This window comes from Haliaeetus leucocephalus, unplaced genomic scaffold (assembly GCF_000737465.1).
Source record: "Haliaeetus leucocephalus isolate CR32 unplaced genomic scaffold, Haliaeetus_leucocephalus-4.0 Scaffold450, whole genome shotgun sequence".
Classification (NCBI taxonomy): domain Eukaryota; kingdom Metazoa; phylum Chordata; class Aves; order Accipitriformes; family Accipitridae; genus Haliaeetus; species Haliaeetus leucocephalus.
The window spans coordinates 495371-522977 of NW_010972886.1; the positions used below are offsets into that span (position 1 = coordinate 495371).

The following is a 27607-nucleotide window of genomic DNA, read 5'->3' on the forward strand; positions in this document are numbered from 1 at the left end:
AATCTGGCACGGTAAAGCTGACAGAAACTAGCAAATTAAACTGGATTTGCAGCTGCTTTGCATTGCTAAAACAGGCAAAGCAGCCAGAACATTTCAGTGGATCTGGCCTATAGATTTCAATGAGGTTTCTCTATTTAACTGGGGAGAGAATATAGCTCTGCAGTTGGAAGTTGGTCAGCCACTCTCCTGCTGCTGTGCCAGGAGGAATAAAATTTGTCTCTCTTATCTGTATCCTTTTCTTTTTTTTTTTTTTCCAACTAGCAACAGGAATATTTTTTTTTTTTTCTTAAAAACAAGGCTTGCTTTCATTAAAGTCAGAACCCTGTCTTTGAGATTCTACTTGGGGGAAATTTGTCCCTGTTCAGGAGACCAGTGCAACATGCGTAAATCTTTTCTAAGGGAATAAATAGAATTGAAGTGATTACATGACCCTGTCTTGGCATTCTGCAAAGGGGTGGATTTCACCCTCAAGGCAGCAGAACTGCAAAGTAAGAAGGTGTCATTTTTAAACAGCCACTTTCTGAGGGAGAGCAGCACTGGTAAGCCTGACCCACTTGCTAATGCTGCATTTGACACTCTCCCAAATTTGTTGTTGTTGTTGTGGCTTTTAGTTTCTGTGCAGCACCCCAAAACAAAAAAAGAGACGTAGCTCATTAAATACTAGCATAGGCTTCCCAAATTATGTGGCACCTTCATTTGCCTGACTTTTGACAAAGGGACTCTGCGTACAACCCTGAATGAAGAGGAGGAATCACTCCAGCCAACACTGTAGTAAGGGAGGTGAAGGATTCCTGTGTAGGTGTCCCGACCTGGTGTAACCCTCCAAACAGGCTAGCTGCTGTTTGCAAGCACCTCCCCAGTGGATCAACTCATTCAGCTTGGCAGGAAGGATGAAGAGAAAGCACCAAGAGGAACATCAAAGAAAGAAGAAAAGGAGGAGAGAAATCAAGGACAGGAAGAGTGGGGAAACAGAGCAAAGGCAGATGGGCAAGCAGAGAAACAACAGGGGGCTGGGAAGAGCACAACACAGGAAAGAGATGATGTTCTGGTGCCTATGAGGGAAAAGTTGTTTTTCAGATGTAATGTAGACCCCCCCCAAAAAAAGAGCAAGGAAATTAAAATACGTGAAGTGGGAGAGGATATCAGAGTGATGAGAGAGGAGAATTCAGATTGACATGAACAGAAAAAATGCAGAGCACGCACGGATTAATTTCATACACTGGTCCAGCCAATTTTAAATAGTAGCTGCTAAGTTTGTAGCATCAAGAGCTTGTGACATTCTCCATGTGGAGGTTTTGGGGGCTGGTGGGGAGCAGTGGGGCCATATCAGGAGGCTCCTGCAGGCACAAGACTGGGTGGTTGGAGGCAGATCTCTTCTGTGCACCTTGGCTGGAAGCCTAAAGCCAGTATGAATATCCCCGAGGAAAATTGCCCATCCTGCATTTGAAGATGGGCAGTCAGAAAAAACGTGTCCAGTTCTCTCTGGAGGTATCTGAGGAAGGGCTGTTGCCATGCAAGCAGGGATAAGGGCTCTTTCTAGATCCCTCTTCTTCCACTTGTTCAAGCTATCTAGGATACCAGAAATAAACAGCTGAATGGAAATTTTAGTTCTGGCTATGAAAAGAAGCTTTTGAATGAATTCTACATCAAGTAATGAATGTCTTCTTTCCTCCTCCTCTCCACCTACCTTGTTCCTAAACATTAACATTTCATGTCACTTGAGCTAAGTTCAGTGTCAGACTCACCAGATCCTACTGAAAAATACACCCCTCTTTTGTGGCAAGCTGGAGAGAAGATGAGAGGCTTGTGGCGTTTTTCCTTCTCAATCTCTGCTCTGCTGGGAGAAGCAGCTAAGGCTGTGTGAAGCTGTCTCCTTCCCACTCTCCTAAACTTCGTTCCTAAAAATGCTTCTCCGTCAGCGGCTTTGCTGCTTCTCTGAAGGAGGCACAGCTTGGCCCACTTAGTGCCATCGTTTGCTAGGGGATGTTTTCTCAGATTGCGGTGACTTTCGTTGTGATAGGAGGCTGAAGAAGATTGCCGTGGAATAAGTCATGGGCGCCGCTAGCTGTGCCGTTTGAAAATCGTTACTTAAGCATGAAAGAGAAGGAAAGGATCAGGAGTTACGAGGTTTAAACCCTGCCCGAAGCCCCAAACCTCCAAATAATTTCTGCCATTTCTGCTTCCTGTTTGCTAAACACTTGGGCTGAGCTCCAACTTTCCTACAGAACCGCAAAGGTGAGAAATACCCTTTCTCTGAAACAGGCTGTTTTGTGGGCAGCGGTACCAGGATGTGTTCTCCCGTGGCCCTTTCCCCCCCAGGACGTCTCACCCACCGTCTTTCCGTCGCTGCCAGCAGGCGGGAGGCTGCAGGCTTCCCCGGGCGGGCTGAGGCTCTGCGCCCCTGCTCGCTACCAGGGTGGCTGTGCAACACCCGAGGGCTGAGCTCGGGGCCTCAGTCTGGCTTTCCTCCTCAGAGCCAGCTACCGATTTTCTCGAGACTTGTGAGAATGTAATGACTGACACTTAGTGAAATTTGTTGTCCAAGAGAGAAGGTAGGAGTGTCTGCAGAGGGGGAGAAATCGGCATTCAAATAGTGGGTTTGTTGTACGAGAAGGGGTATGGTTCTCACTGGGCAGTCGTGTCTGAAATACTCTGCAGTATGTGGTAGTATTTACGATAAAGATGAACGCTTTTATGGTAAAAGCATGGGGACCTGAGCTTACCTGGGTACCTTACTAATTTTTCCTGCTATAGAGAAAGCAAGAGGTGAAAAGGCACAAGAAGGAAACGTTAGTGAAAACAGACCTTTTGACAGTGAGTGCAGTCTCACTGCCTTTGGTGGAGTGAGTAGGGACGTTCCTGTATCACACTGTAGTTATGCAGAGATGTGCTGATACTTGCTTATTTTGATCAGTGCTGAAAAACGGAAGCAAAAAATTGAATGTGACTTTGGGGTGCTGTAATACAAGGCTGAATCACCCAAAATCAAAGCCAGTTCAAGGTGGAAATACGATGGCTGATGTTTGTGTAACCCCAAATCTCTCAACCTGTACCTGAATTTACTTCTCAGATAGTTAGAGAAGAATCACCCTTTCCACAGATGCCGTGTGAGCAGGGCAGCCATTTCTGCACAACAGGAGGAGGTTTTTTCCCTTCCCTCGTGTTAGTGTCCAGTCCAGCAATGAGGAATCAGATTTAAACATCAGTGTTTGTTTCAGGCCCCGTGAGTCTTTAATTCTTTTCCAGCACAAAACAATTATTTTTGATAGACATGCTAGTTGTTTGTTAATTTGTTTATAATCAGTTTTCCAAGAGGTTGCTTTGATGTGGGAGGAACTGAATTCTTTGGGTGCAAATGCTGACTGCTGACTCTCTTCTTAGTCATTAAGAGATGTTTTTCACATTAAGGCGCCTTTACTTTTAAGGGAAAATGTCAAGCATCTTCTAATACCAGACATACAAAATGCGTGGTTGCCTAAACAGAAACCGTTTGCCGAGCTGCAGCACGTGAGGGCAGGAACGGCCAAGACCAGCCCAAGCCTTCGCCAGCCTCCCAGGGAGAGGCCAAGCAGCCCCCCGTCCCCTCTGGCTGCTCTGCTGCTGCAGCCACCTGCACCAGCCCCCAGGACCCGAAACCCCACGGATGCTGGTTCCAGCTACCAGCCTACATCCCTGCCGATATGCCTCCATGCTAAAAGATGTCACTGTTCTTTTCCAAAAAGAACGTGTCTTTTTTTTTTTTCAATTCCCTTGCCACCTTTTTGTATTTTCCAACTGCAGCTCTTTTAAGGCTCCCTGCCTCTGCAGTTCTTGCCTTTGTATAGGTTATTTTTGGAAACTGGGGAACCAGGAGGAGGGATGAAATTTAGGGGAGTTAACTGCAGTGGAAGTAGAAAGCTCTTTCCCTTGGCACGCTCTTTCTTCCTTCTGCTTTCTTCTTGTGACCTCCGTGGTCCGACCCCTGTCTCATCACTCATTCCAGGGCAAGCCGTAGCCGATGCTCTTTGTGCCCAGCGAGCGACTTCCCACGCAGAAGCATGCCAGTTCACAAGCTGTGCTTGCCACTTCCTCCCTGCAGCAGCCATCGTTTCTCTCCTGCTTTTCTGGGTCAGCCAGTTGGCCAAAAAGTGGTAGGTGGTCGAGCAGAGTTTTGAGAGCTGTGAAATACTGGTAGCGCTTGGGAGGTTATGTGCCTTAGGGTAAATTGTATGCAGAGAAGAATGTGTTTCCTTCGTTATTTCCTCAGTGAGGCAGCCCCATCAAAGTGGTTGGCTTTTTCTTGAAATGTTGCTGTGTTTTTATGTCAGAAGTGTTACAAGCTGATTGCCAAACTTTGCAAGAAAAAACAAATGTTTTGGAAGACTGGGGACTAGCGACTGAAACCTGACCTGGTGGGGAGACCGGGAGCTCACCTTTTGGCTCTGGGGCATGGGGCAGGCGGTGGTGAGCCTGGACCCCCAAACATCTGAGCTCTTCTGCATGGGGGCAATCACTTCACATCTTTTTTTTTGAACGCAAAAATGTAAGGAGAAATTTTCTATGAAGGAGCACCCAAGGTAGGTTTTCTAAAATCACTAGCACATAGGAAGACATTGACCATACAGTAGGTCAGGCTGCCCTTTTGATAACTGAGACAGTATTCAGATAATTGAGATGCCTGTGATTGCCCGTGAAAATTTGCTGATGTTTACACTGCTGTCAGGTATTGAAGTCACACCATAATATTTATTGTGGGATCTTGCAATGGATTTTAAAATAGATCGATATCACAGCACAAAGTGGGAATTTTCCTCATTTTTTCTGCAGTTATGAAAATGCCTAAGTAGCAGTATAGTGCAGTAAATGTTAAACATTAAAAGCTGGTTTTGTGTGTACTGATAAGAGTAGATTGGTAGAGAAGGAAGTAACTTGAGTTTGGTTGGTAAAGCTGATAGGAGGATGGTAGAAATCAAAGTGGGAGATGATTGCAGACTCAAAGCAGTAACATGCCGTCTTTGAAGGATGGGTTTGGGTCAGCGACATAACAAGAAGTGATAATGAGGAGGACTTTAACCCTAAATTAAAAAAAAAAAAAAAGGAGGCAGATGATTCTATACAAGAAGCTGCACAACTGATGCAAAAAGTCAGCCAAAGATAGAATGAAATCAACAGGACATGAAGTACTCTCTTAAAATACATAGAAACGAAGGGGTTTTTACTACCGTGCTATGGCAGAGATCAGTTAAGCTGTGCAGAATGGTTATGCAAAATGTTCGCTGTAGGGAAATCACCGCTTTCCGTAGATTCTAGGAAGGAGTGCTGGCATGCCGCCGGCAGTGATTTATTTTCACCCAGCCCTGGTGCTTGTGGCTGGCACTCAATGAAATCTTCCAGGGTAAATTATTTATTTAATTAAGAATGGCCACAGTTGCACTGCAGCACAGCAGCAGGAAGTCTGTTAGAGATTAAGTCCAACTTCTTACAGATAGGCTGCTTATGTATACTATAAATAATTAAAATCGTAAATAAGTGTATGTTGGCACTTTTGTTTAAGCTTATTAACAACAGTTCATAATATCGAATGCAGTGTATGTACTGCCATGAGTGCTAGTTCTCTAATTTGATTACCTAACCCAGAGGCTTGTGCAGCAAGCTAAAACATCAGCTTGTTGCTAACTGAACTTTTGAACTTTTCGTAAGAAAAGGAGATGTCAGTAAGAGACGAGTCAAATTTATGAGTGCATAAGCATGAGCAACCCAAAACCTTTCATTTTGGTAGGCATTCCCATAACAGCGAAGAGAGAAATCCCCCACTTCTTATGCCAAGTAGGCAAAGTAGTGCTTTCTTAGTTCAATATATTCCAGTTGTAGCTGGTGGTTTGAGGGAGTCCCAGAAAGAGAGGAATTTGAATATAACTAACAAGAGAAACTGTCGTTTGAGGAGAAATCCCTGTAGAGATTTCATATTGTTATCTGTGTTGGTTTAAAAAAAAAAAAAGTGAAGCACCGTGATTTGGTAATTGTGCTTTTATCAATAAATTTGGTTTTTGAAGAAAACATTCTGAGTTTGATCCTTGCTTTCTTTCCTTGATTGTTGAGTAATAAGAAAAAATCTTGCAAGAGGAAAAGAAACCACCTTTTTTAGAGAAAACCACTCATGGTTCTAACCTGTGTAGTTTGGCCAAATGGACAAACATTTTTAAAAATATCAGAAATGGACAGTTTTGAAACATCAGACATACTTGGTTTTGGGCAGGCCTAATAAGCAAATCAACACAGAGCTAACGTCACCTTCCGGGGGCAAGTTCCCCTTTCGGTGGGCGCTGGTGGCGGGGGCCAGCAGGCGGGCTGCCAGCAGCCGAGGTGGGGCTTTCTCCTTTGCATGGGGTGGTTTGGACCTTCCTCTCCTCCCCCTGCGCTTCCTCCCCGGTCCCGCTGGCTGCCTGATGGTTCTTGCCGAAGCTATCGGCAGCAGTGTCCAGAACGCCCCTCGACTTTGAGAGGTCGGCTTTTCTCTCCACAGCCAGGGCTCTCCAGCGCTGCCAAAACTTGGAACGAGTGGGCAGTTAGGATTTGAGAAGAGGTTTCCCACTGTCTTGGCTATGGTTTCACGTGCCGGAGGGGCTGCTCCTGCTACCTGTCCTCTGTGGCCGCTTGCCTGAGCCCACGCTTGGCTGGTTTGGGCAGCTGCACAGGCAGCAAGCTGTTGGGTAGCCAGGGGTTTCTGATGGATTTGCACCTCGGATTGGCTCCCCATGGGCACAGGCAAACTAGAGCTGGCAGGAGCACACGGCTGGTGTGGGGGAGAGGAAGCGAAGCGGCATCTCCCCCTTTTGGGTGGCAGCTCGCCATTGCATTGACCTTGCCAGACCATGAAGCTGCATCCTCAACATGCAGATCAGATCTTGTACGTGCAAGGTTGTTCACACTTGAATACTATGTTTTATTATCACGGTAATCAGGAATGGATAGTGAGAAGATGATGGTGAAGGACAGCAGTGTTTCCTATTCTGCCCTTTTCCACTCCCCACTGTTGGTGACCCCAAGTCACTCTGTTCCCCTTTCCAGATGGAGTTAGAAATGGGTGTCCATTCAGAATTGGGTTTTTATTTTAATCAAAGATTGTGCAGATTTGCAGTCAAACTTCAAACTGAGATGAATATGATTTCAGAATAGTTTGCAGTCATTGTTTTTACTTTTCACAAAGAAATAAAAGGCTTTACAGTGTCTCCTAGGTACTCCTAGTTACTGTACACTGGAATCGTAGAACCACAGAATGGTTTGGGTTGGAAGGTTCCTTCAAAGTTCATCTAGTCCAACTCCCTGCTGTGGGCAGGGACATCTTTCATTAGATGAGGTTGCTCAAAGCCCCATCCAACCTGGCCTTGCACACTTCCAATGATGAGGCATCCACAGCTTCTCTGGGCAACTTGTTCCTGTGTCTTACCACCTTAATTGTAAAAAACTTCTTCCTTATGTCCAATCTAAACCTACCCTTTTTCAGTTCAGAACTGTTGCCCCTTGTCCCGTCACTACAGATCTTGGTCAAAAGTCTCTCTCCATCTTTCTTACAAACCCCCTTTATATATTGAAAGGCCGCAATGAGGTCTCCCTGGAGCCTTCTCTTCTCCAGGCTGAACAACCCCAACTCTCTCAGCTTCTCTCCATAGGAGGGATGTTCCATCCCTCTGATCATTTTTGTGGCTCTTCTCTGGACCCACTCCAACGGGTCTGTGTTTGTCTTGTGCTGGGGACCCCAGAACTGGATGCAGTACTCCAGGTGGGGTCTCACAAGAGCGGAGTAGAGGGGGAGAATCGCCTCCCTTGACCTGCTGGTCACGCTTCTTTTGATGCAGCCCAGGATATGGTTGGCTTTCTCGGCTGCAAGCGCACATTGCCAGCTCATATCCAATTTTTTATCTACCAAAATCCCCCAGTCCTTCTCGGCAGGGCTGCTCTCAATCCATTCATCCCCCAGCCTGTACCGATACTGGGGATTGCCCTGACCCATGTGCAGGACCTTGCACTTGGCCTTGTTGATTTTCATGAGGTTCACATTGACCCACTTCTCAAGCCTGCCAAGGTCCCTCTGGATGGCATCGCTTCCCTTAAGTGTATCAACTGCATCACTCTGGTATCATCCACAAACTTGCTGAGGGTGCACTCAATTCCACTATGTCATTAATAAAGATACTGAACAGTATCGGTCCCAGTATGACCCCGAGAGACACCACTTGATACTGATCTCCATTTGGATGTTGAGCCGTTAACTGCAACTCTCTGGATGCAGCCATCCAGGCAATTCCCTATCCATTCAATAGTCCATCCATCAAATCTGTATCTCTTCTATGTAGAGAGACAGGGATGTTGTGTGAGACTGTGTCAAAGACCTTACAGAAGTCAAGATAGATGACATCAGTTTCCCTTCCATTATCTGCCACGCAGTCACTGTAGAATAATATACAGAATAAACCTGGCATGTTTTGATGGTTCACTTTATTTGGTCCCTTCATGTCAAGTGGCATACGTATGATGTGAACAGACTGCTGAGACTACTATTATTTTCCATCACCATATTCTAAAAATACTGTTAAAGAATTTTGGTAAAGAATAGATCTCAAAAGTATTTTTAATTAATATCTTGGAATAGGAAAGTACACTTTCCTCAACTTACAGTTACTCATCCGTAAACAGGCTAGTTATTTAACAGACCCAAACCGAGTATGGTGAAACGAAGAACCCTCAACCTTTTGCTGCAGCTGCAAAAGAGGCTATTGCTATCAAATGCTAGTTTCTCATTTCAACAAAACCTGGTTCCAGGTGCTCAGGCAACGGCTTTCCTTAGTTTCATGGTTTGATTTGCTTTAAAACTTTGGCATAAACCCTGTAATTTACCGTTAACTATGCTCCCAAATGTAACCAGTTTAGACTATGTAATAGGTAGTGATAATTTGAAATTTAACTTAAGTATACTTGTTTCCAAAAATAAAAATACTGATTTTCATGTCAAATATCTAAAATAAGCGCAACTCCCACCACCACCATCCATTGTTACCCATCTTAGATTTCTTCAGGGATGTTTGCATGCAAAGGGAAGTATCAGGTTCCTACTTCCAAATAGAGAAAAATCATTATGTAGTCTCAGAAGCCTCTACTTCTATAATATTTCATTTTTGCTTTTCAGTTATAATCAATATTACCTGTTTTGCCAATGCTAGCATTGGGAGAAAAGCCCTAAGAGATTGATGTGCAGGCAGAATGGGAATAGCATGACTATTTTTATGTTTCTGACATCAGTGTCCTGGTTTATCTAATGTTGTATGACACAGTGACTAAATGCTCCATAGTATTCCATCCCCAGTGAGCCAAACATCTTTTCCAGTATTACCCCTTGTTTCAAAAGGTGTAGAAGCTTTTATAAAATAATTTGCTAATTTGGGGTGTTCTCTTACTGTCTGTCTGGAAAGCTAATAGTCTCTTTACTTTTCATAAACAATATTTCTACACCACATTAATGTATATTCCTAATTGGATTCTCATGGGTCAGTGAGAGATAATTCATCGGCTTCCTACTTCAAATATGGCATTTTTAAAACTATCATGAAGCATTGTTACAACAGGACACCTCTACACTCTTCTATTTAGATGGGTACATTTAGTTACCATCGTGACTCCTGTTCTGTCCTTTGCCTGTTTTCATTATTTTTCCTCTGTATTGAAAAGCAATACATTTTTACTACTGGGAACAGTAAAAGCTGCTCCTGCCAGATCCTCGTTTTTCCACATCTCCTTTTACTCTGTAGATGCCACCTTCACCACCCATCTGTCACATTCCCACATCTGTACAAGGGTTTGCTGGGTTCCTTTATGTTTCAAGAAAACAGGCTTTTGAAAAGTCTGTTGGCTTCCAGAGGTAGTTGCACAAACCAGCCTTGTGCTAGGTCTCCTGTATGAGAACTGACAGAACCGACAGCTGGTTGTAAAAAAAGGAAAGTGAACTATGCCAAAAATTTCACTTTCCAAATGGAGCAAAATGCCTGTTTTACATGAACAAAGGGTTTTGACTATTCCTTGTTCAGGCCACCCCTTGGTCTTTTAATGACGTAGAGATTTGGATTGCATCCCCTTAATGAGTATTGACCGAGTCTGTGGTGTCCTTTTCCTGGGGGGGTGTGTGAAAGTAACATTAGCTGTAATGTGCTAGAGAAACGGAGCTCCAGGACCTTTCCAAAATGCCTGGCCACTGTGATTAACCCGTTCTGTGTTTCAACAGGCAAATGGTATGTGGGAAGTTAACTTTCCAAGCACAGCTGGATGTTGCAGGAGCAGGCTGGTGCTTCCCAAACATTTGAGCAGTTACCGCTTTACAGCTGCTGTTCAGACACAGACATGAGAGAGTGTACGCTGCAGCTTTCTTTTTCCCAATCAAGGTATAGACAGACCTTTTGAGTATTACGAACGCAGCCCTAAAGGTTAGTCAATCTCACGGTATTTATGTTGAGCTTCAGATCCTGGTCTCCCTTCTACGTTTACCTTGATTAACAGTTGGTATGGTGCTACGGACATCTCTGTGGCTTTAAATGCACGGAGACAGCCAGTTCCAGCCAGCCTCTGCCTCATGCAGCTGGGCAAGGAGGAAGAGAAGAGAGCTTTAACCCGGGTTTCCACACAGCCTCCCCACCTCTCATGTCCTCTGAGTGGCCGGTGGCCACCGGTGTAACTCCGAGCAGGCGGACCTGCTGGTGGAGCTGCCAAAGAGCCGTCCTGGCAGCCCGTGCTCGGCGGGCACCTCGCGCCGCTCCTCCCTCGGTGCTGGGGCTGGGGACACCACGGGCACGGCGTCTCCTGGGGCAGCTCTCCCTTGGCGGGGGTTTCCCTCCAGCCGGCACATCTCCTGTTTGGGATTTGGACACCGTTTCGTTCGCCTCACCTGTCGCACTAGAGGTGGTGTCCAGGGTACGCGTTAGCATCCCCTCCTCGCGGCTCTTACAGCTTTGAAGATGCGGCAGTGCTCCGGCCACGTCCCCACCGCAGCCATGCAGCGGTGTGGCAAAGGGGCTGCGCACCGCGGTCGTGCCCGATACGGCCCCCGCGGAGGGGGACTGGAGGGAGAGGGGAGGGGAGCGCGGCGGGCAGGACGGGGCGCGCGTCCCTTCGACGGGCGTCGGAGCGGAGGGAGAGGCGAGCCCGCTCCGCTCGCTCAGGCTGGGGTGATGGCAAAAGGGAGATCCCGGGCTGCGAGTTGTGAAACCGTCTGATCCATCGCTGACTAACGTTAAAACATGAGTTCCAGAATGTGTGGCAAAATGTAATATATGGTTTATAAGCTGTTTAAAGGCTCCTGACGAAGGGGAGGATTATAATAGTCACTTCTGAAGGGGTGAGAGGCTTGGTGTGTTTCATGTGAAACACTGCAGGTTGTATTTTCCCATGAGATTTGCCAACTTCCTACAAAGTACATTAGTACGTCACAGGTTCTTGGTGATGTGGTGTTGTACACATTTACACCTCTCCTATTTTTCATGACACTTGCGTTATTGTAAGAGCTCCTGCAACTGAGAACACTAGGGGATTTGAACGTTTTGCCTACCACATCTTCTGTAGGAAGGGAATTGTTTTATTCCAGGGCGTTGCATTGAGTGGGCACCAGCGAAAGACCCGGGAATGAGAGGAGGAGGAAAGAGAGACTGGTGCTAGGTGTCTGCAGCAAGTTGGTTAGGATAATCAGCTAGAGGGCACCAATGAATATTTCTTCTTAGGGCTGTTAAATTAGGCCATATGGCCTGCCAGCATATAGATGCATGAGAGAAACGTGATGGCTTTGCGAAACAGTTGTGCTAAAAATAATTTTTGGTGTTATTTTTAATAATGTTATCACAGATGAAGAAAGTGAGGTAGAAGTTTGTAGCCTGGGACATTTCTTTCTCCTGCTTTACAGGGTAAATACTATAAATCCTTGAGTGTTTGTTTGGCTAGGTAATGCGTTCTAAAAGTATGTCAATGAAGTAGGCATCAGAGTCATAAAATACTTTCCTATATTTAGATTTTAAATATGCACTAGAAAGTCATTAACTTTTAGACTCCCAAGCACCAAAATTGCTTCTGAAAAGGGGGCTTGGTTGTTAAAATCGGTTAATTAAAAAAATAAAGATTTTAATATTGCCAGAAATGCAGAGTCAGTGTTTCACCATCAGCAGTGTTAGTAAGCTCAGTTATATTCTAGTAAGTTTGGTTGCTGTGAGGGCATGAGGAAGATCCCGAAACTGTTGAAGGTGGCAGGAGCCACCAGGGTTTACCAGTTGACTGGTTAATTTAGAGGATTATGTTTTTAACTTGATATTAATGCCAAAATAAATCCAGTTGCACAGAATCATAGAGTAATTTAGCCTAGAAGGGATCTCTGGGGGGGTCATCTTTCTAGCCCCTGCTCAAAGCAGGTGCATGGTATATGGTCTTGCATGTCGTCGATAATTTACCTTTACATGGTTTTGATTTGTGCAAGAAAGATTAGCTATTCAGGTCTTTTTTTGCGTACTAGAGAGGCAAATGCCAAAGAGGGGTAAAAATGAAGCCAAAAGTATTTTACAAAGAAGTTGATCCAGATAGTGTTGAAGCATCAGCAAAATATCCCACACCATTTCACATACGTTGATTTTTTTTATTTTTAGAACAAACATTGCTTTTGGATAGCACAAGGGACTTAGTTTGAGCATTTGTGAATTAATTTTAAATTGTTCTTTTCATTGCTGTCCAATATACAGGAGGAATTGGTAAATAGTAAGAGCAAAGGCTGAACAGCATTTTATAGCCAGTGGTTCTGTTTAGACTTAATCCCTATAATGCAGTGTTAAAATTTACAAAACAGCTTGTAATTGCAGTAGCTTATTTAAACCAGCTATTTGTGGTTATGTCTGCTGAGGAAACTTAAACTTCAACGTTCCCCAGCCATCTAATAGCAGCAAATTGACTGCGGGTCTCTTGTAAGAATATCTAAATGTAGGCTGTTGAATAATCCCTTTGGGGGCCCTGTAACTATTTTTGTGCCTGGATATGCGTCATCAGTGGGTATTTTCTCTGGTGACTAGCTTACATCAGTAGGTCTCCTACCATGCACTCTATCAGTGAGTGACTTATGATTGATGGGAGTCACGGCTGCTGTTTAGCTTTTATCTGTGACCTCCAATAATGGACAACAGGAATTTCCAGGCTGTTAAATTCCTTGAATGACTGAAGACACAGGATGGCTCTGCTGATAAATGCAGGTAGTACCCAGATACCGGGTGTTCACCGGGGGCCGAGGCGGGGAGGAAGGAGAGGGGGGTTCCTCGGCTGCAAGGCGGTGAATCCGCTGCGATGCGTAGCCGAAAGGTACGCTTCCCCGGATGCCGGGGAAGCGGCCGTGCCGGAGGACCGCCGAGCGACTGCGATGCTCTGACTAACTCTCCCGAGCTCTCCAGCCATACGTGTCCGCCGGTGGTAGTGGCGTTTCAATGTGTTTGACTGGCGGATCTTTAGGGCAGCTCGTCAGTCCGTTTTATCCCAGGGAGACACGCAGTTTGCAGCTCTGTGAAGGGAAGTGCTGTGGAATTTCAGCTGCAGCCCGGTTGTTTCCTTAACCCTTTTTGTTACTGCCCACGAGCAGCGAGCGGATTTATTGGAGTGCTTAACCCAGGTGCTCTCTGGGCTAAATCTGAAGGTGCAGTAGGCTACATGATTTTAAGGTTAAGTTGCACCTGCCACAGTGACCCACTGAGGATGCGGTCGTAGTTCATTTCCTGGTGTTCAGTACCTCATTTTATGAAAATAAGGACTGCAGATACTGAGTTATCCCCTCTCTCTCCTTCCACTCTGCCTTTCTGTCAGAAGCTGACGTGCAAAATGGGGCTGCAAGACAGCTATGAGATTTTTGTGAGTGTTACCTGTAATGAATTTAGCAGCTTGAGTCAGCCCTACGGCGTGGCGCTTTGTCGTTTCTTCTTCTTTCCCCCTGTTCTTCCCGTCCCTCCCAGGCTCAGTCCCTTTGATACAGCTGTGCTAGGAAACAGGAGATCAGCTCTCCGTGAACTCGAGCTCAGAAGTCTCTCAAGCCCTTCTCCTGGCAACCGAGGAGTCAAAATGACAGACATGGATGCTCTCGGTCTGACTGGTGATTAAAAAAGTCCTTAATGCTGTTTATCGCGTGGCGTTGTTTGGCTGAGGGAGGATAGCAGCTGGATCCAAATTCCTCCTCACCACTTCTTCTGTTGGCAGGTGGCCCTTCGCTCGGGCTGGGCTTGCAAACTCTCGCACCGGTCTTACTTATTTGAGTGCCTGCTATTGTTTTTGACTCAGGTGACAGCAGGCTGGGTTTTGTGCAGGATTTTGAGCCTTGAAAACTTTCAGAGGGAAAACAGAAGCTTTGTTTTAACTCGCCTGTGTGTCTCCTCCTCCGCATGTACTAGCCCAGAGGTCGTAGTTAATGAATGAAACCAGAGTTCCTGCAGGAGCCACTTAACCCACGTCTGTGCATTTGTTGACACAGTGCTTACATAAAGCTGCTTTCGGCAGCAGTGCATGTGCTGTTGTAGCGTGGATGCCCTCACTCCGAGGGATACAGGTTACGGATACCTTTCCATTCCTTGCGGACAGGTGCCTGGTGCAACGCACGCACTGGGGCTGAAGCAAGTTTCCTCATCTGCTCTCTGGCTAGTTGAGTGCTGGTTAAGAACTGCATTCGACAGAAGTAGTAGGAAGAGAAGCGGCAATTAAAGAGTCTTGGAAGAACAAGGGAGAGGAGGGAATGAAAAGGTTTTCACTGAACTGTGATTTAAGAGTATACCCTTCCTTTGTTTTTATATCTTTTTTTTTTTTTCCAGTGACTTCAATAAGACTTTGTGATTCATGACAATCTGGTTATATAATTCAAAATCTGTAAAAGGTTAAGCACAAAAAGCTTGATGAATCTTGAGTCATTTGCATTAAAATTCAGTGAATTTTTTTGGGGTACTGTGCTTAGAATGTAAAGCTTGCTAACTGGTTGATGTTGCTATATGTATTATTTGCCACAGCTTTCTAGGAATCATTATGCCCAGCTACACATTAATATCTTTTGGCTAATATTGACCTCCTTTCCCCCCATTTTTAGGGGGATTGTATTTTAGGGTAGTGGTAGTATTTTAGGGTAGCTTTTTTTCAGTGTTTGTGCAAAAGCTCAGCATCACCAACTTTCAAGAAAGACTCCGCAGACCTTTGAAACATTTCAGAAAGGGTTGTCGTTTGCTAGGAAAAAGCATTAGCAAGTTGCCTGCCACTCCCTGATGCTTGGCACTGGGGCTGTCTGCAAGGTGGAGGGCTGAAGTCCAAACTGACATGTGGCAATGTGTGTAGGTACCTCCTTGTGTGCTGTGACAGAGGTGATGTGTTGGGGACAAACTAATTTAGGTGTTGACCCTGCAGTGAAGTCACGCCAGGCGGATGCCTGGGTCCATATGCCTGCACCCTGTTGACTTCAGTGACTAAGTGCAGGCACCAAGTTCTGCTTGCACAGCTTGAATTGAGGAACGATGACCATGGTGGCTAAAGCTGCCTTTTTCTGCAAGAGCCTTCACCTATTCAATGGCCACCTTTAAAATCTTGTCAGTCGCCCTGGACAACAACAACGGCTAACCAGATATTTCATCTTGGTAGTTAAAATAACAAGGTGTTGTGAGCAAGGGATGCTGCACGTTCACTGGAAGTCAAAGCATCTGCTGCTGCATCTTGTAGTAACTCCTTCAGCAAACCTCTTCCTCCTCCAGTGAAGCGTGTTGGTGTTTCAGTGTGCAACTAGTTCCCAGTGGGCACAGGACTGTAATTACCATACTTGGGAGGTGAAAACGAAGACTGAATCTGACACAGGAATATCAGGGGCTTTATTTTGAAAATTTTTTGAAGATTAAATACAATTCATTTCTCTCCTACCTCTTAAATCTATGAATGCATGCTCTGTACGGCTGCTGTAGCGTCGGATATTTGTTGAGGGTCTTAACAATGAATCGGTATTTAATAGTTTTGTATCGTTTTGACACAGTACTCTCAGTGCTTAGAGATGCTTGAGAATAAAGAGATGCCCTGGGATGGGAAGAACAGCAAAGATAATACAAAGCTCACCTTGCCCATGGCCCTCACTTCTGACAGTACTATTTTGTTTGAAGAGTGTATGGAGCAAGCAATGCTGCTAAGTCCTTGATGAAATCATTAATGCAGGTAGAGATATGTTGCTACTGTGAGCCCACTACACGTTGTAGAAGTATTCTGAAATACGAGGCAAAGTCATGATTTGCCTACTTCAGGACACATGGCATCTTCTGACTGTGTTAGTTCAAAATCATCTTATTAGTCATAAATAGCTGATCTTTCAAGGTGATCTTTGTGTTTCCATAAAGTCCGACTGAAATTGTTGAACCAGTTCCCAGATACTAGGAAACTCCAGTTTTGGTCAGCTTGTGTGAGGAAGAGCTTGTATAGTTTCATTGGTTTGTTTGGGGTCTTGTTTCTTCAGGTGTCATGGAGGAAATATGGGTTAGCCATCGCCTCATTTAAACATTATTTTGCTGCAGGGGAAAATGAGGAGTTACACATAGACATTGTTGATGTTTGTAGTGAGCAGAGTAATAAAGAGCGAAGAGGAAGAAAAGCAATGCAGTGAAATAGTATAAGGAAAATACAGCGTAAAGAAAAGTTGGAAAAGTGAAAAAAGGTATTGGTATTTAATTTTTGTGGTATTTCATTTTTTTAATCCAATTGATAAGATAAATGAAGAGCCTTCTATCTTTTTGATGTTATTGTGTACTGTAATGTGAATGAATGGAGTGAAATAACACTTCAGCTCTTCCTACACGCTGTGTGCCTGATAACCTTGGTCCTAAAACCTTTGCTCATCAGCTCAGTCCTTCCTGCAAGCGGCCAGCAACTTTCATAAGACTGTTGGAGATCCAGGACCAGGCTGTCAGTAAGTTAATAGATTTGTAAATGTTACCCTGGCATCAAGTTAGTTTGAAAGGAATCCACCCATTTGTTTGCACATGGGGAAGAAGAGGGAAGGAAGATACTGCAGGTAAAGCCTGTGTACTGTGGCAGATGGGAACGTACCTCTTTTATGCCAGTAGCCTGGCACCAACTCCTGTAAACTGTGGCAAAGTCTTTTCTTCGTCTCCTGTTTTGTTTCCTGTATATACACAGCACAGTAATTCCTGCAGGGATTTTTGCTCTTGGCAGTATTTCTCTTTAGTGCCACAAAGTGAGCATTTTTCCTGCAGGACCTCAAACAGCTCAACAAGTGGTGTGCTGCCAGTGAGTCAGCACAGAGTCCCTGTCCATCTGCTCGCAGCCACCAGCACTCTCTCCCAGACTCCTATTTTCAGATGCAAAGCCATACGTGAATCCCAAGATAGAGGCGGGTAAGGGATGGGGTTATCCTGGGTAAAGAGGTCCCGTACTCCAAGGAGACAGCGAGGGAAGAAGCTCCCTTCCAATCCATGTTAAAATCTTCCCGAGGCAGATCCTGGCCCTTCACAGGATGTTCAGATTGGCTTGGAAACTTGGTGTAAAGGAGGCGAGAAAGAAATGTTGCACACTGACAGCCCCAGGAGCCTTTATAATGTCAGGACACCTGACAGTAGAGCGGTACTTCAAAATTATCACTGTCGTAAGGATTTACGTGATATGGCAATAGCTAATAACATGAGTGCAGTACAAGACACTAATTCAAGATTGCTGAGGAGTTTGCCAAGTGTCTGTGGTTTCATGTCATGACTTTGTCCCTTTGCAGACAGGCCTTTAGCGTTGAGGAGTTTTCCAGAAACTCGTCCAGCCTTTCTTTTTTTCAAGCACAATTGCCAGTTGCTACCCTGCTGGTTAGAAATAATAGCAACTAAGTTAAAAAATTAAATTCCTTATCATGTAGTCATGTTGTTTTCACAAACTTATTCCAACGTGCTCAAGGACAGACTCTCTGCAGTGTTCCTTCTTGTACACTTACTTATACTTTTAGGCAGTGAAGTGAATATATGTTTGGGAATTGCTCTGCATGCTGCTTGTGATGGTCTTTGTTCAGGGACAGAGGAGATATAAAGTCAGTTCCTAAGGTCCTGACATCTGCTGTTCCTTGCTTGGGAGGTAGGATAGCAATCTGCAGTGTGAAACTCCTTCCCATCTTCCAGGGAATTCCATTTCCCTATACAAAGGCCAGCCAGAAATCCTAATCTGAAATTCTGTAATTTGGAAGTGAGAAAGAAATGGGGTTATGTCAACTAGGAGACACAAAACTCTTTAAAGCCTCTTTCACTAATGTGCAGGGAGAAGTAATAGAAACCAAATTTTCTTAGTGTAACCAAATCGTGGAGCATCACACTGAGTAAAGAGAATAGGAACCTCTGAGGTTGCTTTGCTAGTAGATCTCCATCCTCTGTAAAGCTCGGGGCCATGTGCTGATGAAATACAACCTGTCTTTAAATGTGAACAGTGGTGATTTTTCACCCTCTTGACTCTTGACCAGGAGCTCAGGTCTCATTCCACCACAAACTTGCCGCTGGTTACAGAGGGAGCAAGGTTGCAAATCAGAACATCAGTTGTGCTTTTTAGTTTAGCATTTTCTACCTTGATTGCTATTAAATTGGATATCACAGTGGTAAAAGCATCAAAGCCAGGATCACCTAGAAGGGAATAGCAGTCTCAAAGAGGTATAAAGGAGTAAAATGGTGCAAATGAGAAAGAGGAGTATTAGGTTAACTACCAGGAAAAAAATCATTATGGTGAAGGTCTGTTCTCCTGATGGAAAGCAGAAGAGCTGATGAGTCTGAGTAACTCAGAAGTGACCTGGACAAAACACTGTAAAATATACTACATCGATTTTTCTTATTTGGGTACGAGATGATCTAATAGACTTTGGCCATTTCCTTTTTGATCTAATTTCTGAGATTCTATGATCACTTTTAAAAAAGGTCATTTTCTTGCCTGTCTCACTGCAAACCTTCTTCTTGAAAGTTTTTGGCACTTTCTACCACAAAGGGAGGCATTTGTAGAAATCCAGCATGGTGGTATTTTGAAGACTCAAACCAGATTTTTCATGGCCATATCTTGCCGTTGCTCCATTGTAAAATTCCCAGAATACTTGATGGGAGTTTTGCATTAAAATTGTATGGTATTTATATCTAGCTGCTCTTCAGAAGCCCAAGTGATATCCATGCTCTATTCCCAGAGTAGCCTTCATCCAGTTCTTTAAAGCTACAGTTTGGCTTTACAGGAAATAATAATCATGCCTACCATACTGTAACTAAAATATTCAGACACATGAATCTTTCTCTTGACTTCCTATAAAAATGTCATTTGTAGCTTTATTCTGTTTGTTCTGGTTTGGCTATAATATAAACAAGAGTTTATTAAAGCATTAGCTCTAAGTTGCAGTTCTTTCTTGAGACTGCAAGGTCTTACAAAAAATATTATTGAAACTGCAGGGCAAAACCACGTATTAACAGAAAAATGAATAATGAGTCTGTTTTCATATGGATTTTTTAAAAAGTACAGCTTGTAGTTGAACTAAATGTACTATTCCTTCCACTGGAGCCAGGAAGCCCTCATAGACTTTTGACAGCGCCGCCAAAAAATTAATGCTTCAGCTGTTTAAAAGATATCAAAAGCTTGCTTGACAATTGTAATCTCTTCCAGGAATTTCCTTTCCCATTTTCCCTCCCTATAAAAACTGATAACAAGATGCTTATATAGTAGAAATGGAAAGTCGGAGGTATGTTACAAAGCTTTGTGCATTCCTTCCAGCCTCACGAGATGAGGCACGACATCTCCGCAGCGGGCTAGGAAATGCAGGCACTCCATTGTGTAAGTAGCATTTGCTTCAAGGATTAACTGCTTGCCAAGATAGTGCAGATTTAAAAGTTTCCTAAGCCATTTTTGAGTTTTTACATAATGTGGCAGCCAACAGGAGAGCTGTTGGAGGTGGCTGAATAGGAACTCAAAGCAGTGACCAAGGAAAGACAAAAACAAAGGAAGCAGAGAAATACACTGCGTGTGCCAGCATCAGTTGACACAGCAGGACTGAAGGCAAGGGAAAGCAGCACCAGCCCAGCTTCTCTCGAATTTCTGTCCTCACTTTTACTCGCAACAAGATGTGACAAACTGAAATGAGATGCAGCTTGAACTTTTGTTCTGAAGCGTATCGAAAAGGCACTGAAACATGGACTCAAAGGTCAGAATTGTTCCCTTTTCTGTAACAAATTCCCGGGTCGGCTGTTAATACTACTCTGTCTTTTAAGGCTAATCTTTAATAGTATTCACTGATACGTAATATGAAATATATGGTATTACTGTGGCTGTGGTGAGGAGCGGTTTGTTCTTCTCTAATGATAGGAGATTCTGTGTTAGGACGAGTGAGATAATTAAAGAGGTTGCCAATAAAAAAGCCACTGTGTTTGTAGAGGGTGTCCTTGCGTTCAGCAAATGCCAATTAGAGAAATGTCACTTTTTGTATACGATGGGTTATTACTGCACAAACACTTGTACAATTACGCTCTGGGTCAGAAGGGCAAGTTACCTTCGCCTCACAGCCGTTATTTTAAAGCAAACACAACTATCAGGCACACAAATATCAGGTGTTGTGGAAGGGGAACAGTAAAGTAATGACTGTTTGAAAATGCAGGCTAAAGAGAAAAAGAGTCAATGTAACAAGCCTTGGCCTTGTAGGAGGTAATTTTTGCCATGTCTGCACTACATGGGTTAGAAACATCATCTTTATATAATGGAGAAGCAAATGCTTCCTTGCAGCATTTAAATAAAATTAATATACTGTTATGTTGTTCTGATGCTTGGAAATGGGAAGAGAATATACATTTCTTTCAGTTACCTTCTTCGATACTGAAATGTTTGTAGTCCACGTGCCTTTGTAAGCGAGTTTGTGTGCTTCCTTCTGTTGTGCTACCAGTGGTCTGGTGTCACCAACACCTTCCTGATATACCCTGATCTCAGCTCTTGTGTCGCTCTGACTGACTGCAGTAAATGGAATAAAGGGCAGTTCTGTGAGTGAGTGACACGGTGCAAGACATGGCCTTGGCTGTTTATTACTCGCACCTGTTTGTAGGTGTTCTACTTGGTATTTTGTTTTGTATGTTTTGCCTGAAGCTTCATCAGATTCAAGTCTAAAGAGGCAGAAAGCTCTGTGGATGCTGTGGCCATGTCAGGTGTGTACAGGACGGCTGCACTAGATGTGGATTCCTGAGTTTTGCTCTAAGGCTCTCAGGTTTGTCTTCCTTTCTAATGTGGTTGCCATCTGTGCTTGTGCTGGCTTCTCTCTGGGTCATAAGAAAGAACACACTTCAGCAGGGATTGTGTTATCATCGGCGGCCTGAACCTTTGCGCTTACCTGACCTCATACCTCTAGGAAGCTCAGCTGGCAAACGTAGCGCAGACCTTTGTGGCAACACCCTCTGGGGCGCGTGGGCTGCTGGTTAGGTTGTCCTGCTTCCATATACGCCGAGGTATTTTCATTGACGTACTCTTTTCACAGGTTTGAAATTGCTGTGGCTTTAAAGTACCAGCATTCCCTAAAGAGGAAGCACTGTGCTTGCCCGAGGACCTACTCAAACCCAGCATCTGCTGGGGCAGGCTGGGGTGGCAGAAGTTAAATGGAGAGCGTTAGTTCGAAAAATTTTATGAGGTCACCATCCTTTTAAATTGGTTTACACAGATGGCTGTCTGGTTTGTTGCTTTGTCCTTGCTTAATAGTAACTGTTTATGGAAAAAGGAATTGCTTTGCAGAAGGAGATCCAAAAGCTCATGCTGTTGTTTCCCTCACTGGAGATCTTCATGTTATTATGGGCATACAAAGAATTGGCCTGAAATGGAGATTAATTATGAAGCACGCAGTGAATAATTAACTGTTTGACTTGTTCCTAAGCTCTGTAGTCACCGGGTTAGAAATGATTTCCCAAACTGCAGGAGATAAGAGAAGGTTATTCCTGGTTTCACAATATCTGTATTGTTAGGGCTTTGTGCTGTGTGTACTCTGACATCAGCTGATACCTACGCAAGTCGGGTCCAGCTTCTCATCCAAACCACTTCCTGGGGTTTTCTCGGGTAATGGCAGTGATTCAGAAGACACCACAGTGCCTCAGAAAGCCATTTCTTACATGTCGCACCCAGACTGTGTGACCGGGAAGAAATGAGGTTCTTAGGAAAGAGTTTTGATCTTAAAAATACCCATGGTTTTTTTGTATGTTCTGCATTCAGATTTAGATGTGCATTGCATGGCTTGTGTCCTACTGACCTGTTCGTAGACTCGTGGTATATATTGTGGAAGATGTAGGAATATGATGTACACGTATGTGTGAGGCAGGAGCCTGAGGCAGAGATGCAGATTTTCCATCCACAATTGTTCCTACCTGGCAACCCCCCCCCCCAAGAAATAGACAGGATTACAATTTTTTAAAGGAAATCAAGTCTAAATAATGGTACTCTGCACTTTTGCAGGACTGTCTACTTAAGAAGCTGAGAGTGAGTTAGAAACATTGATGAAGCCTCTATTCTGTGAGGTGGGTATGTGTTTTTATTACTATTTTGAAAAAGCATAGAAATTTCAAACCATTTGCCTGAGTCCAGACACAGAGCTATTTAAGAACTGTGAGTAGAGTCCAGAAGTTTTCTGCCACAGCACGTGTTCTGATCAATACTTACAAATAAGGTCTTTTCCTTCCTCTGGAAGGAAGTGATGAGTTTTTGCATTCTGTTAGCATTTGAAGTGGCTCTTTTAATTTTCGATTTCTAACTAACAGAATAAGTGACTCTCACAGATACTTTCGCTCCACTGTCCTCCCGGTCCTGTTGTGTGGTGGCCTTAGATCACAGTTTGGGGAGATAGCAATCTGTGATAGGGGAGTCAGTGGAAATCAAATGGGTCCACTGGCTCCAGGCCAAACATAATCTGGGGTTCAGAAATGTTCATTGTGTTTTATTACTTTTTTATTTTAGCATTTCGTCACAGTCAGATGCACCAGCAGTCTTTTAATAAATCCCCTTCTGCGTTGAGACTTGCAGCTCAGGTTCACAGACCCATGAGGGCTCAATAATTTGAATAAGTCTGAGAAGTGAAACTGAACATTTGTAGGTACAGCAACTACAGGCAGCAAAACTAGTGAAACCTTGTAATTTTGATAGGCTTTGTCATTGCAAGATACTGCATGCAAAACTGTCGGCTCTGCTTGCCCCCTGCACGAGCAGCTTGGATGCGGACCCTCAGCGCTTCCGTGCGCAGGGCTGGTTGTCCACCCCTGCTCGAGCGGCCCCGCTCCTGGGGTACTTGTTTTGGGCAGTGGCCTGGAGAAACTCTCTCTTGGGTTCTTGGTTATTTGCACCGGTTTCCCTTTTGGCTTTGGGTGATAAACCCAGTGAGTGGGCTTCTGCCTCCTGCTTCACGTCGTCGGGATCCTGGACTTGCTGTGGCAAGGAATAAGTCAGGATTGGAATGTGTCTTTTTAAGGATTTGGGTTTTTCTTTAAACCGATGTTTGCCTTTAAAAGCCTTTTGTGAATAAATTACTCTGACAGTAAGTACCAGAATAGATATCGATAAAATATGAATTTATGCATGCCAGCATTTATCTCTTTTGTGTCTATTCACAAATACATACTGAAAATTGACTCTAGCTCCATATGGCTCCCAATCTCTTCCCTCCCCCGTCTGTTAGCTTCTCCTTACCTGGATGAATAAAAGGGAGCAGAGTGCTGGGCCACGCTGAAGGTGGGCGTAGCAGAAAAGTTACATTCAAAATGTTTTTCTCTGGGACATCACTGTGGCTCTTCAAGTGCCTCTCAGTTCAGATGGAAAACTCATTAAAAGTACGATGCAGTTTGATGCCAATGTGAGCTTCACACTCTCAAAAAGGAAGGAGAATACTCAGAGGGCAAGTTACCTATGTGCAGATTTGCCTTCTGGATGATAGAAGCTGTGCAAAAGCTTTTATTGCTTTGGAAGCTTTTCAGTACACATTATGGCTATTCATTGAAATCACTTTTTTTTAATCTGAAATTTACACTTGGTTGAATTAGAGATGACAGGCCTGCTTGTAATCTGTTCGATAGGGCTATAAGAAAGTTGAGATACCTCTGCCCCGAGACCTTCCATTTTCTGAACATAAGCACCGTTTATTTTGCTCAGTTCTGAAGCGTTTAAGTTCAAAATCTATGGTGAGATTTGTAATACATCATTTGGTTGAAATTATGCAACTCCGTTGCTGTAGCGTAAAATGCCGTGAGATCTCTGGGAGGGAAACCGCCTGTTTCTTCTGCCTTCGCGCGCCCGGAGGCAGAAGGCGCAGGTTTCCCGTGCCGCTGCAAGGCGCGCGGTGGGACGGCACAGCTTGCTGCCTCGCTGCCTGCGCTGCGCTGCCAGAAGAACTCTGCCAGTTGCTTCAACTCTTTGATGTGAACAGACTCCTCAAAGTCTCCAAAATGGGAAAGTTATGAGCTGGTATTAGGTGTTGTTGCCGTTAATCAATGATTCCATTATTACAGCATTACCTCGGCTTCTGGGGCCATGTGCGTGGGCAGCTAAGTGGTTGTCTTCTGTTGCTGATGCTCTACTCAGCTGGTAAGGGAGCTGAAGGGATCACAGCTGGTTTGAAGGTTTCTTCGGAGATTCCTTTCCACCACTGCCTTTAGAAACCAAACATGAGGCCACAGCTTTCTGTTCTGTTAGAGTGGTAAGTTGTATTGTCAAATTCAGAGCAGTTAGATGAAGCTTTAAAGACACCTGAGGGATAAACAGAGGGAGAAGCAGCTAAGGAAGAACAGAAGACAAAACTGGTTGGAAGAACATTTAAACGGCAGAAGGTTCTGAAATACTTCACCTCTGCTCTAAACTGGGACAAACTCTTGACAACTCTTATACAGTAAGATATCTTATTTCAGAACATTTTGAATGTTGCTTCAGTTTAATTTGCATAAAGATATTTTGATGGCGTGAAGGTATTCCAACTCATGTTGTATGTCTTGTTAAATTATAATTCACTGGGTAGCACAACAATACTGTTAAACTGTTAGTATTGAAGTATCTTGTTATATCACAAGGCCTATTACTTTTACTAATCTTCATTTTAACCAGGGACAAAATTTCTGGCTTTTATGGAACTTTTAACTTCTGTCAAATCAGTATGTTCTTCTTTCAGGAAACTCTTTCAGTATGAAAAGTTCGGATGAGTTACACAGTTTTACAAATTTTTTTCAATTCTTACTATGCAGTTTGAATTTTTAAAATGAGTGAAATGTGTCTATAAACCCCATAAATCCCTAGAATTACATATTTATGACTGCATAGGATTTCAGCACAAATAGGGCTGACTTTTCATTTCTGTGAGAATGTTTACAGTTGAACGGTCTCAGGAATAAAAACGCAGCTTTTTTATGCGTATGTTTTGCGAATATAGAACTTGTACACACTCTGAGCCGTGAACCAAAAGCTTCAGATTTAGCCAGCAGAGAGGAAGGAATTTGTCTGCTCTACAGCAAAAGGAAGTATTTGCTGTGTTATTGTAGTACATGGCCTTTTGCCATCTTTGATAAAGTATTTAAGGGTTGTGCACCCAAAGTCTGCTGCCCTCTTGACCCATCATCCATCACCAGCTGTAGATGAGGTAGATGAGACGCAGCTCCATAGGAGAGCCATTGTTTCAGCCCTGCGCAGCTCCTCCAAGAACGGAAACTGCAGACAAAGCAGCTCCCTGTGATTCACCGTGCCTCCCAGCATTTTCTCTTCTACACATACCTTTTCTGGCCCTGCTCTGTGCCGGCTGAGGTGGACAGACGACATGAGGAAGCTGTAGGATTGATCTGCTTTCCACTCAGCTTCACTGGGCATGAATGAGATGAGTGTCTGGGATTTTTTTTTTCTGTATTAAAAAGGAAAACCAGAGACAATTATCACAGCACTGTGCCTTGGTGATATATTTAAATTTATTTCCCTTTTGACTGTTCAACACTGTTGATAGATGATGCTTAAAACACTGAATCACCCATGATTTTTCTAGTGCACTGTGAATTGCCCAGTCTTTTTTTTTTCCCCTCTCTGAAAGCAGTTCTGGTTACAGAGATGCCAGCATCCCCAGTAAGTATGCCAAGAATGTACAGTTATACTTTATACTGCTAAATTAACAGACAGGAATAGTCACACCAAACCAGATTCAGCTCCCAGATGGGAAAGCGTCTCCTCTAGCCCAAATTTTAATGACTTCTTTACATGAGAAAGTTTCACCAATATAGCATACAGTGTGATTTAAAACAAATGCTGTCGTCTCTCTATGTTGGTGACAGGTAACTTGTAGAAAACAGTGATGATTTCTTTGTTTTCAATGACCAACCACGGGTTGGAAATGTCTGGACGTTTAGGTAGGTTAACTCTTCTTTTAGTATCTTAAACTATTTCAATTTAAAAAGATTATTTTTAGTTTATCAATTGTACTTTTCTGAGCACTGGTTTGAAGTGAAAACCAGGGTCTGATTCTTACTCAGATTGTTATATATGCTATTCTCTTAGCTTTGTGAATTTAGTTATAATTTACATTCCTGTAAGTGACAGGGGAATGAGTCCTAGATGCGTAACAACAATATCAGAAGAGCTAACTTTGATTGTTGCAGTATGTGGTGCTGATGGCGTGAAATATTCTCAGACAGACATTTCTGTCTCCTGACTGGGAAGGGTGTGTTTATGAGATGATGAAATCCATGGATTTTGACGATTTGCCTGTGCCAGCTGGAATACCATGGGAGATTTCGTCCCCCCTGCAAATTTTAACAATGACTGTTACGATGAAATGAGGCAGAAGTTTTATGATTTGTTTCAAAGAAGGGAAAGGGTCTTCCACTTTTTACGAGCACTTTACCTAAGAGATGCTGAAGTCTGTGGCCTGACTTCTCCTTGGAAGCGCTTTAGGTTCCTGCCATGAAGCCGAGTGGGATACGCAAGTGCTAGAAAAAAAGTTAAAAGGGGCGCACACGGGTGTTCAGATAGAAATACACAATTCTCTGTGGTTGTACCAGACACTGTAAATACCATGTCTGCCAGTCATTGCAGGTGCTCAGACACTGGAGAGATACTTTAGATGGGATTACTTTGTGCGGTTCTCCAGTCCATGATATTTCTAGTTTTCAGCGCGCTGTACTACTCTATTCCTGTTTATAAATCTTTTAAGTGTGCACATTAAGAAAGTAATTAAATTGTCATTATAATTTATAGTACGCCTGAAGTCAATCACCTAATTAAACGGAAAGAGCAGAGAGGTAGTAGGTTCATAAGCATTTATTAAGTACTACAGTATTAATTATGCAGGACTTTTGAACCAAGCAAAAGAGGAAAGAATGGAAACACCAATCTAAAAAGGCTTTCCATTGCTGCCCTGCTCAATTTAATAATATGAGACACCACACCACCCCCAGTTGGCAGGACAACACTAATGCTTTCTTTTTGTTAATTTTTAATGAAATTATGATGGAGGTTTTTTTATGACAATCATTTGCCGCATTTTCCTGTAATATTTTTGAAAGAATAATATGTCCCCATGCAGGGGCCTATGAATACGTGGGTAGAATTGGAAGATACATTTAGATTTATGGTT

The 27607-nt window shown here is 43.7% G+C and overlaps 2 protein-coding genes across 13 annotated transcripts in view; one reads left to right on the plus strand and one right to left on the minus strand.

Annotated features, from left to right (window-relative positions):
- HIVEP2 (human immunodeficiency virus type I enhancer binding protein 2) overlaps positions 1 to 27607 on the plus strand; it is a 139541-nt gene that overhangs the window by 39483 nt on the left and 72451 nt on the right. For 7 of the 12 annotated variants that reach the window (XM_010574599.1, XM_010574602.1, XM_010574604.1 and 4 more), the window contains one exon: positions 22474 to 22535. The exons of 2 other annotated variants lie outside the window; for them this stretch is intronic. The gene's annotated coding sequence lies outside the window, so the exon portion shown is untranslated. Of the gene's footprint in view, positions 1 to 3982; positions 4131 to 22473; positions 22536 to 27607 lie in introns of all 12 variants that reach the window. 3 more of the 12 variants (XM_010574605.1, XM_010574603.1, XM_010574608.1) reach the window with 2 other exon arrangements.
- LOC104836417 overlaps positions 10596 to 27607 on the minus strand; it is a 39037-nt gene continuing 22025 nt past the window's right edge. The window contains exons 3-4 of the mRNA XM_010575025.1: positions 14587 to 14732; positions 10596 to 11248 (exon numbers count right to left, since the gene is read on the minus strand). Of these exons, the coding sequence (XP_010573327.1) occupies positions 10596 to 11248; positions 14587 to 14732 (799 nt within the window). The remainder of the gene's footprint in view (positions 11249 to 14586; positions 14733 to 27607) is intronic.